This window comes from Wasmannia auropunctata, unplaced genomic scaffold (assembly GCF_000956235.1).
Source record: "Wasmannia auropunctata unplaced genomic scaffold, wasmannia.A_1.0 LD334169.1, whole genome shotgun sequence".
Classification (NCBI taxonomy): Eukaryota; Metazoa; Arthropoda; class Insecta; order Hymenoptera; family Formicidae; genus Wasmannia; species Wasmannia auropunctata.
This window is the reverse complement of record NW_012028721.1, coordinates 267,351-279,606: the sequence shown is the minus strand read 5'-3', so window position 1 is coordinate 279,606 and position 12,256 is coordinate 267,351. Positions and strand designations below refer to the sequence as shown.

Below are 12,256 nucleotides of genomic sequence, written 5' to 3'. Positions count from 1 at the left end.
AGAATTTGAGTTGCTTGTCATTGCTTGTCTCTTGAAATTGTCTCTTTGTCAGCAATATTTATTCCGTAACAGCGCTGAAAAGCTACATTTTACAAATTTCTAATATGGTGTCCAAGATATACCGAACCAGTTAATTTACGTAATGTTATACTTTATCGTGCTTGAAAAAAATGCCATGATCTCGCGACGAGCGGTTAAAATGCTCGCCGAGTCGTAAGCGAGGACGCTAATGGCGTTGTACGCGACGGGTGATGCTGATTCCCGATTATCATCGAGATGACGATTTCCACGCTTGTAATTGGCGAGACGAACCTTTCGGCCGTGAAGCCGAGCATGCACAGTAGTCCCGCAGGAGGATTAACGTTAACAAAGTCCGCGGCTTTCATCACCGACTTGACTCGCGCGGCTTAAACGAGCCGATTCGTTGCGCTATACACCTGACTTCGTCTACGGGGTGTCCGTTTCATATCGGTCCGTTGTATATTCGTTGTATATCCGTTTCGTATACATATAAGTTTCAATGCTCTTCCATATTTTTCAGAATATGACGTATAACGTGTAGTATAATAAGTTTATTATATTAATAAATTTTTGCTATATTTTCTCAAAGATACGATTAATCAGATATTAATATTATTGTTGCATTAATATCTTTTTAGTGTCATCGAAATAATTATAGTTACAAAGATTTAGAAAACAAAATACAAAAGATCGACGATTAAAAATATCAGTTTTCCAGCAAGTATAAAATATAGTTAATATATTGTTATTGATTCATATTTTAATATATAGTTACTGGTATATATTTTTTTAAAACGTCACGTATTCCATCTTTATTTCCTGTATAGTATAAGTTTCCTATAATATACTTTTCGATTTACTCATCAACTGCAATTGTATGGTAGTTCATAAATTTTCACCATTTTCCAATCACTCGTTCGCAAGACTTCCATTATGAACTCGTCGAAATTACATGATTTTCGAAAGCGACATGAACGCGACGGATAATACTCGATCATGCTGCATCGTGCTCGACGTGCGTGGAAGTTTTTCGGCCGTCAATGCGGATCATCGAGCGCGATCATTTCGCAAACGTGCAACCGAATGACGATCGATCGGCGTGGAATGACGCGCGTCACCTTTTTCGAGGTGCTCGTTGGTCCGTCATCGTTCGTGACGTAGAAACCCGCAGCTGCTCGTCGTCGTTCGTTTATTTGACGAGCTCGACTGAACGCGCGGAATTAACGCTATGGCGCGTTAACCCTTTCGATATAGCAAACAATGTGTGATTCGTGCACGTGTATCGCATAATATCAAAAGTTAAATCTATTCTCTTTCACAAAGAGATTTATTTGGAAAAGATTCAACGTACAGGAAATTCTGTGATTTAAATAGCTAACTGAAACAGTAAACTTTTGATCTTTTATTTCAAAGCAAGCTTAATAATAATTCTATTACATTTAGTGGAAAATGAATTTTGAAACAAACACGAGGGAAGGAAATATATATTTGTACATGATTTTTCTTCACTGCCCAATAACGTGGCTGCCATCGTTCGTGGACACCCGTTACACATCTATACGTCCGTGGGCATGCAAAGGTTGGCGGCTTCCCCTCACGCGCGTCTTTTGAGGTTCTTTTCGCCGCCTAATTGTATCGGGTGTCTTAATCAGCGTGTAAGCTACTAAGGCCAGAAGGCCAAAAGTGAACGAGAAAGAGAGGAGAGGGACCCACCTCCGCAGCCGGAGTGAGCCACCGTTCTGCATCTCAAAGGCGCAATTTAAAAAGTATGTTAAGTCGCCGCCATTATGCTCGATGTACTTATCCGACCCGAGATCCCGTCAGACATGAATTTAGATTATGGCCCGGGTATTGTGCGCCGCTTTCCCTTCTCCTTCTCGTAAGATTCGAATAGAACCACTGGAAGCCACTCTTAGCACATCTCATACTCTTGAAAGACAAAGAAAAGTTTATTTTTTACTCAAGCTTGCTATAAATTAGAGTAATGTTGAACAAATTTGTTAACATCTTGTTTATTTCTTCTGAAGTATTGCCTCATCCGCTTACTATTAATTCTGTATATTAGGAAATTATGTGAATAGAATTTTTACTAACTGAATTGGGTACCTAATTTGAATCGGAAATAATCTTTTTACTGCAGCATTTTTATAGTCGATCTTACAAACGATTTAATTTAGAAACTTTATTTTTCTTCACATAAATCTTTTTTCTCTTCCGCGCTACTTATAATTTTCCATTATCAAAAAATTCTAACATTTAAGTTCGAAATTAAAATTCAATGAAACTCTAACGTTCGAAATGTATTCGAAATTAAAATTCAATGAAATTTATATTGTCCGATATTTAAATGTCGATTCGCGTTCGGATATGAATTTTCGATGGGCGGAGAAGGAGGGACAGGAGAATGTAGGCGATTGCACGAGGAGTTAAAGGGGGTTGTCGACGGTCGACAGTCCGGCACGTGCTGAATGTATACTAAAAAGCAATAAACTCCTTCGGGAACTTATCTCGTAATGACAACGCGTAATATCTATATGGGATCATAATAAAGCTACCTACCGGGAGGCAAAACGACGAGGGCCTTTGAGGGCATATTGGTGCTCCACCTTTTGATCCTGCTCGCTAATTCGCTACGTGTATTTAGGGACGTACGAGTGCGACGCGTAATTGAATCGAGCGAGCGGAAAGCTTTATAAACTTTTCGCGTATCTTAGCGACCGACAATTGAAAAGTATAAATTCCAAGAACGTTTAACATCAAATGAAAGAAAAAATAAATAAATATATTTGGTAGAGAATTAATGTAAATATTAATTAATTGATGCATCAGTATGATATTAATAATTTTATCAAGGTTTAATCGGTATCCTTTGGCTTTAAAAGATAACTAATCACCTTTGCAAATTAATGCATGATATGATAACATCTTTCGCTAAAGCCGTCAACGCAAGTGCGAAATAATAATTGTGTTTTTCAATTATATCTTCTAATACTTTTCATTGTCTTTGAAATTTTAATACACTCGTTTTATCAACTTTATTGCACGATTTTGTCTATATACATACTTAGTTTCATTGTTCATTGATGATTATCATTAATATTGATTACTAAGCCATGCGTGAGCGCAACAAATAATAATAATTTAATCGTACATTTTGATACCTTAAACATTTATTGGATATATTGGGAAACCTCATTAAGGACTCCATTAATTGAAAATGATTATATACGAGCGAAGGACTTCTCGGGATTTTCAGGCTTCGATGAAAGATTTTGATTTCGATCCAGCCGTCAATCGCGGTGTCAGCCTGAAAATGTCGTCGGGGTGCCTTCCGCCGTGCATGATAAGACTCTTGCTAATTGATGATAATTTTGTGTCTGCTTATCCTGATGAGATGACGATGACTGATGACCAACTGTGTTGTATGGGTGATTCTAGTGGGGCCTGTGTTCGGGGGCCGATGCGGCGCGGAGGCGCTCGGTCTGGGGCTGGGGCTGTCGCCGGGCCCGGCCTACAGGTTCGCTCTGCCCCCGGGACTCGCTGCCAAGACCACCCGCTGCCTTGTATTCGACCAAGGTAGGCCTACCAGCCATCTTCATTGCCGCGGCAGTCGTACCTTTGACCCTTTCGTGTTTGCATCCGTGCAGACGGTGAAATTCTTTTCCCGAATTGTTTTCTCCACGTTGCGTGGATCCCCAAAAAAATATACACTAGTGAAAGAATCAGACTCGTCGACGAAATTGACTTAATAAGAACCGAAAGGGTTAATGAGAATGACTTCTTTTTACGCGAGTACAGCTAGCTGTGTAATTAAATTCGCGCATCTTTATGCGAAAAAAAATACACGAGATGTGTGTCAGGTTAAAAACGTAGACATAAATTACGCGTTGACCGTTTCATTTCGTTTAAACGCAAATGAGGAGGAATCAGCGCGGCCGAATTTGTTCGAAATGAAAACTTATTTTCGACTTATACCGTGGTCAAATATTCCCGAGCGAGGACGGACGAATGAAAGCATAATTAACGTGAAGAACGACCTGCTCGCGCCGATAATCAGATACGAAATGCATAATTAATTTTCGTTAAATAGCGTCTAGTTGCATCGGTAATTTTCGGCGAATCGCGTAATGAAAAAATAATAATAACAGGTAATTTGATCGAAGCAATTTTGGTAAGAGTAATTTTAATTTAATTATATTGATTGCAATTTAGTTTGATTCATCACAATCATTAAAATTTATGAGGTTATTTCAGCTGAATTATTTTGATTAAATTAACATTACTTTATTTGTAGTCATTACAGATGTCCTCAGTCGTATTACTTTGATAACGCTGAATATTAATTACAATAGAAAATCCCAAGATGAAAATGTCAAAGTCACTGTGCCTTCGAGCTGTATAAGCGATAAAAATTGTTCAATATTATAGTGTTTAATTTGCTCGTTTCGTGTCTGTAAATAACGTATTAAATCATAATATATTAAGGCTTTATTCTTCAAATGAAATAAACATCAGATTTTATATATAATAATCCGTCAAAATTAACTTGTAAGCAGCGGAATATATCTGGCAGAGCGCTAAGCATTTCAAGGCAAAAATAACCGCTAGTATACACGGCCTTGGGTTTATTAAGTATCCGTGTTGGAGTTCGCACGTCATTCGCAAATCCAAGTTGGCCGGCACAAACACGTGTCGCGTTACCTCTCGAAATGCGAGCGGGCTGAGTGCCTAAAGAAAACGCGATTATCTCCTGTAAAGAAACTAACGATTGCCAATACATGCAATTACCTTACGCAGGAATTGATGATTTCTCGGAGTAGGTGTTATATACGAGACTTTCTCTGAGCAAGCAGTTTTCATATATGCAGTTTCATGATTTTGTCCCGTTTCGTGCGTCATCATATCGAAACGTTGTGCAATGCGATGCACAGTTGCGGTTCACTGGTGCATCAGGTGCGCCGGCACGCAGCTGGCGAAAGGCCCGGCGCGGCGGCAGCGGTGGCGGACGCGCTACTGCGGGTCTTAGGAGATTTGTGGACAGGAAGATGATCGTAGCTCGTGGGCTTAGCCCGTGCAAACACGCAAGTCGATCTGGTAGCTGGATTTGCGGGATCGATGGACCGTCGCGTCGCGTTGCATCACGTCGACCGGCTTGGCCGACACATCCGAATTCGCGGGAACGAACGGACAACGGATCGATAACTTGACTCGACTCGCCGCAGCGCAGCGCGGCGCGGCGCGGCGCGGCGCGTTCCCGACTTAAGCCCGAAATCGATCGGAATCAGTATCTACCTTAGCCATTCCCTGATTCCGCCCTGTTAATTGGCCGGCTCTGCGTCCCTCAAGATTAATGACTTTCATAAGGTGAATGCACCGGTATCTGACGCTTCGGACCAGTGACTCTCAACCGGCGCCGTCGAGTTTTCCGGGTAAATTTGGTTCCCCGACGAATTACAATTATCACACAACATAGGTATGGAAAGAGGAAAGGGGACTTATTCCATTCTGTATGTATAATATATGTCTCTCAATGGCAAATATTATTTGCAACATTGACAAATTAATAATTATATTAATAATAATAACGATAAAATGCACAGCACATAAAAGATAAATTCGGATATTGTTTATCGGGAAAATTGATCATCGTTTAATCGAATATATATTTATTCTCACATATGAAAAACAGTACAACGTTAACATGTCGCCGTTTAATAGTCGCCATTCATTCGGTTTGCAATAGCGCGATCGAGATGGACCGCTGGAAGTAGAGAACGATGGTTAATGGTGAAAGTTAAACGGTGACATGTCCGGAATATTGTAGGATACATATGTCCCAAATTTTTCATCCCCACGCGTGCGCGCGCGCACGACACGCGTCCTACGGTAATTTCTAGTTTTACTGTTTTATGAAGAGCGTGTGCTTGCCGGTTTAGCGAACTCGCCAATATGCCTAACATATGACACTAATTTGAGGCGTCATTGCGAACATTTCTAAAAATATCTCGTGCATGTTTAGAAATCTTTTAATAACAGGATAAATTATCGGCCTAACTTTTCAGTGCCGCGCATTATCGTTATTTTTAATATTTTTATCTCTAAATTTTATTTCATTTTTTGATAATATTCGCGATAATATACCATTTATACGTAAGATCCTCCCTCAGTTACATTACTACTCACTTTATTTTTTTTTTCTGCAGTTAGTAATGCCACAAAAAATAATACTTGCAATATATAGCAGTCTTTATAATAATTTCCTCGTGAAATTTCTCAGAACGTTCTCGGTTGATTATCTTTGCTGCAGCCGATAAAACATCTTACGTTGCCTAAGTTCTCTTCTAACTTCTTCTGATTTCACTGAGTATTAATGCTTCGCGCATTATGCGAGCTAATTTTTCGGTACGACCGAGCATCAGACGCGATCGCCAATTAAATCGCTTTGCGGCTCGTCTCTTTCACCCCGAGGGAGACGAGAACGCGGTAACATTTTGAGGGCTCCGTTACGAGTGGCTCGCGGTCGGACCAAGGAATATATAAATTTTAACGTCGCTTCTTAATACCTGCGCGGGCCAGTTTTGGTTAGGAGTTAGTGCCTTTCCTAGTACAACGATGATCCTCGTCCCGCGGTACTTTTCCCGCTCGTAATCGTCGTCGGCGACCGGCATTCGCGGCTTGTAATCAAATCTCCTTGCTCCCCAAAACCGACTTTTAACCCTTAACTAGCGGCATAAATGTGTGACCGTATCCCTTTTTGTAGCTGTAGAATTTTTTAAAAGGATTTAGGGCGATTTTCTTTCCAAAACATTTGTGAAAACAGACTATATTATACCATATATAGTATAACAAATTAGTGATATTCAAAGTTTAAGTAAACTTTTTAATACTTAGAATTAAGAAATATGGGTAAATGATAAACCTATATCAAATTTTTTTCAAGAAAATTTTAAACAAATTTGGGGAAAGGCTGGTGGGAAAATGGGCTCTGGAATATTCAATATATGTAGTTATAAATTACGTAAAATATGGTATGATTCATTTAAAAGAATTGTGCTTGAATGTATATTGAATTGTATTATATTTACATAATTTGTAATAAAAATTACGAAAATAAAATTTACTGATTGCGTTTTAAAATGTAATTTATATTTGAATTATTTAATATTGTTGATTGTAACAGTAAACATAAAAAAATATTGATAAAACGTGATATACATTTACGAATTGAAACACATTTCGCGGTTATTTCTTTGAACCACATCGTATTGCGGAAATCCAGGACAAGCGGAGAAACCATGTGTTACGTCAAGAAAACAGAAACATGAGCGTTCGCCGGAATTGCCGGGCCACCTCAACGCGCGCATAAATTCATATTTTATCGCGGGATGCATAATATATGCATTATTTCAGCATATTTTAGACGGCGCTTTTTAGATGCTCTTGTGTGTGCATATATTGTTCGCGAATTTTAAAACTCCAGTCTAGGTATTTCGTAAACGAGAGAGAACATAATCACCGTATTCTCTAATTTTAATTTTGAATGCGAGATTTAATTATAATTGGGACTCTTTATTGCTGCGAAATTAAAAATCGCATTTTACATGTGTAGGTTTGGCTAAGAAAAAAAAATATCTCCACTAATTTAATTTCTTGGGACAAAACTTTGTTGTTTTAGTGTAGTGCTGTTTGTTATAAAATATTAATTGCTTGAACCACATACGATGATCGAGATTAAACTAGGGATTCGCGGAATTGAAATTAAAATCAGTTAATTGACAATCCCGTGATAGAGTATCGTCCAACTAATTAAATCGGTAATTAAAGGCCGTAAGAAAGATCGCAGATAAAGGAAACGGTGGGGGAACGGCAGAGATCTTCTTCTGGATATTCTCTTTGGAAGGAAATAAGCTGCTGTTAATTTATCGTAATCGCTCGGTGTGACTAAGTAAGTGAGCGACGCCTCGTAATATTCTTTATTAAAATATCGAGCTGCCACTTCTTCCCGCGTCTGCACGATTTTATCCCCGAGACACAACTCATCCCCGAGAATGTATACCTTCGAGCGAAAAGCGACCCGAATATTATAATAGCTGATGCTTGCATTTATTATGTTTTTAGCTAATTGTTTCCTTTTTATCTTATTTAAACAGTGAGGACTATCTTGAATTTTTCAACAAATCACTGCTATTAGAGTTGAACACGCAGTTTGCCGCATTTAGTTTATTTGTTTATTTTGTTATACAGTAATACTAACGAGATCATTCCGGCTTAAATGGCATCCGCTTTGCGCTGACGTTAAAATCTTTTCGGCGGGCGTTCATTCAGAAAATCAGGGAGAAACACGAAAACTTTTTTCGTCCTCCCCCGACGTCTGAGGGCAGAGGTGACGTTAATTCTCGGCGACAGGGGCAAAACGCTTCGCCACCCGGAAGGATACGCGTGACACCGTTTCGATCGATATACCGCGTGTATACCAGGGATGTGATGGTGGACTCGTAATCGCATCACGAAGCGATATCTCGATTCGTTTAATCGGACGAAGGCGACGACAACGACGACGAGCAAGAGCTCCACAGATGGACATCGCAAAAGTCGCCCTTTCCCTTTTTTTGTATTCCCCTGCCCTTTTACTACGGATTAATTAGCTCTTTCGTGAGTCAGCGTGACGGATCGTGACGAGAACGAGAAATGACGCGATTTTCTTTAACTCGACGCGAATGAGATCTGCCAAAAGTGAGATCAGAGCACAAATCAGATCTCTGTGTCTGTCTCATCTTACTCGATTTCCTACTTAATTTCAAACTTTCCTCCTCTTTCCACATCCATATACTACTTACAAGTTTCCTTTTATTTGCTAACAAATAATTCGTATTCTTAACTGTTTGTGCTTATGAGAACATAAATCAGAACATGTACAAATTAATTTAATTAAATTGATCTTCAATGAAAAATTGGAGAAAATTGGAGGAAACAGAGAGAGAAATGGGGGAAGGGGTAGGGAGGGAAGAGGGAAAGATCGTAAGAGAGAAAGAGGCAGCTTGGTGATAAAAGTCGAGCATTGCCGCACGAATAATCGCTTTTCATAAATAACCATTGCGATAAATCAATTCAATTCCCGGACTCTTTGGATTTCCAAATAAGCAATAACTGCCGAAGTGCGGGGACGGGAAAATGAAAAAGCGCGGACCAATGGATCTTTTTTTTCCGAAAGGGGAGGGGAGAACCCCCGGTAGAGACAGAGGGGTGAGGCGCTAAGTGGGTCAGTACCGGCACAATACGGCAGACATGCAACAAAAAACACGTTGTTATACGGACCGCAACGGAGATGCGCTCGGTGCATACGCATTTTATCCGGACCGATATACCTGATAACGAGTTCCAAAAAAGGAAAAAAAAAATAACTCGCTCTACAGGAAATGGATATTGAAATGCGTATTCTCGGCGAAGAGGTCGAAGTAGGCCGGATATTGAAATATGCTTTTGCGTAGGGGGGATTCGCGGTGGGGTTCGATGGAAGTTTGTACATTTTTGAACAAAGGCGATTTTTTGCGCAAGGAAGGATCTGCAAATTAGGAAGAGATTAATATTTTTTTTATCGGCTTAAGATTTAAAGGAAAAAATTCAAAGAGAATTTTAATACATATTTTTGAGATTTTTTTGCTATAGCTATTGTATCGATCGAAGACTGTTTGATTGAAGTACGACTGTGATTTACGACTGTGCCTAGCTATTGTGTCGCGCCGTTTTTTATTTTTATCGTGAAAAAAACCGGTGAATGATAAATAGGAAACGAGAGAAATTTTAACACGTCCTTATAAATATATCTTTGTGTATCTAGTAAAATGTAATCTTGAAGAGAAAAGGCGAAATGTAGATCTAGGACAGCAACGTCTGTCTCGATCTTCTCGATCGTTTCGGTAGAAACGGCCAGCGGGAGTTCGCTCATGCGACAGAGATATTATTTTTCATAAACGCGGCGTAAATGGCCGTTCCACGTGATTGCGTGGATCCTCGGAGGAGTACGCGAACGCGAAGCTCAGGCTCTGTGTAGGATCTACTGGGTGATTTCTAGTTACGCTTTCATGAAAGACACAAAAAGTGTCGCATACGAGGCTATTTTTCCGACGATATTTTTTTCCGAGATAAACTCGTAACTTCTCCCCAAAACTAACATAATACAGGTGTCTTCGGTAATACGACACAAAGTATTTCTAGTATCAAACGCGATAGTTTTTTTTTGGCATGGTCATCTCGCTGCGCTTGCTCAAGATAATTAAGGATTAATTAAGACCGAACACAGATCGTTCATAAATTACCCAGTCATGTAAATATTCCCGCCACGGTATCCTAAGCATGCGTTTAATCGTGACGAGCGGGGAGGAAGTTGCCGCGGCGCGAATTCGTTTACTTTCTATTACTCCGTTTTTATCAGGGGATGAGATCATTATGCGAGCCCTCTCCTCCCTCCCCTTACCACTCCGCGTAACGTCTTGCATCACCATTTTTTTTCTTCCAGTCGGGCTCCAGCGCGGAGAGATGCTTCTCGCCTCTCTCCGCGCGACAGTAATTTTACTTAATTAAATTCCGTTCTTTCCGCCTTTGGTGGCGCGACCCCTCGTTTCGGGCCGGCCACCACCGACTAACCCCCCCCTCTCCCTCCACTCCTCCCTAGAGCAAATGCCGCCTTTTCCTAACGCGTCACCCGCTGTATCGCCACTGATTTTTCTCCTCCTGCTCTGTCGCTCCGTTCTTGCCACGTCGTCGCAGCTTCAAACGGTTTTTCTCGGTGGACGATCTCAACCAGCGGTAGAGACAGATACCCTCCTCCGAAATGAAAGGGGCGGATCTAAAAAACTTTCAAGAGAAGTGCTAGAACGATTGCAGATTATATTTTTTAAAGAATATATTTTAACTGTATTGTTTATTTACATTTTTCCAATTTTATGTCATTTAATGAGGTTTTGCACTCATTATTATTTACTACTGTGTATCAGTTCATTTCAATAACTTATAAGTTAAAACATTAAAAATAAGTTTTGAATTAATCTTTGATCGAGAATCTGATTTCGAATCGAGAATTTGTGTTTTAATTGAAATTAAAATTATATGTAGGAAACAAAAAAGTCAAATGTTTTTTATTTTTAATTATAAAGATTAATGGATTGTAGTTTGATTGGCGATGGTGTATCACGTGCAATAAGTCTTCTATATATAGCATGCCTCTTAAACTCATAGGAAGGCTAAGAAGACACGTGTTAGAGTATCTCGCTGTCGTCAAGGCGCTCGTCGAATAATATCATCGGCGATGATTTACATTTAATAGCAGGGTAAAAGCGCGGCGAGATGTCAGCGGAGTCGTAACGAGGAAAGAATGTGTCTATCGCGGCTTTTCGCAGTCGGGACAACGTTCACGGCTGCTCGTTAAGCGCCGTAAGAATTAAAGCAGCAAAGAAGGGCTCGACCCGAGCGGGACGGCGTGAGGGAAATAGACAGAGAGAGAGGGAGAGAGAGAGAGAGAGAGAACAGCTTCTTATTGCCACTTCATCTGCAATTAACATTTATGGGCGCGGGCGAGTGCCGCTGGAAAAACTAATTAAATATTCTGTGACACGCCGCGGAACCTTAGGGGCCGATACTTTGTACCATAGCGTTACGTCGTTTTCAACCCTTGAACGTCGTCGAGGAAGAAAAGGAATAAAGAGATAAGAAGTTGCCAACGGGAAACGTTTCTTTCGTTTTCCTGCTAGAGTTGGATTTAATTCGCAATCAACTGCGTTAGTATTTTACAACGATTGATATGAATAATTAAATATTATTATCACATAATAGAAAAGAAAATTTATTTCATTTATGCATCTATGCGTAAAATTATTAGTATCTTACAATTTTCAATATTTCATGCCTTGAATTTCTTTTTCCATAACATTTTTCCATAAGTTTTTAAAATATGTTTAATCAAATGTTTGTCATACGAATGAATTGGATCCAAATTTTTTAAATTTCCATCAGAAAACGCATCACATGCGGCCATCGATATATCCCGCGTACAATTAAATCGACCGTCATATAGCTTCAAACGATGGCAAACTGTGCGCGGCTTTGTCGCACACCCGTTTGCGTAAAACGTACGTCATCTTTTGGCGCTGATGAACGCCGGTGTAAACGCGGTATAATCGCGACGTGTTACTACCTATTTGTCGGTCGGCTCGTAACGCGGGTCGGCCAACCAACCCCC

The 12,256-nt window shown here is 39.9% G+C and overlaps 1 protein-coding gene across 1 annotated transcript in view; it reads left to right on the top strand.

Annotated features, from left to right (window-relative positions):
- Positions 1 to 3,428: 3,428 nt before the first annotated feature.
- The window catches only part of LOC105459709 (E3 ubiquitin-protein ligase Rnf220-like), a 109,875-nt gene continuing 101,047 nt past the window's right edge, over positions 3,429 to 12,256 (top strand). Inside the window, exon 1 of the mRNA XM_011705948.1 lies at positions 3,429 to 3,597. Coding sequence (XP_011704250.1) covers positions 3,429 to 3,597 — 169 coding nt within the window. The remainder of the gene's footprint in view (positions 3,598 to 12,256) is intronic.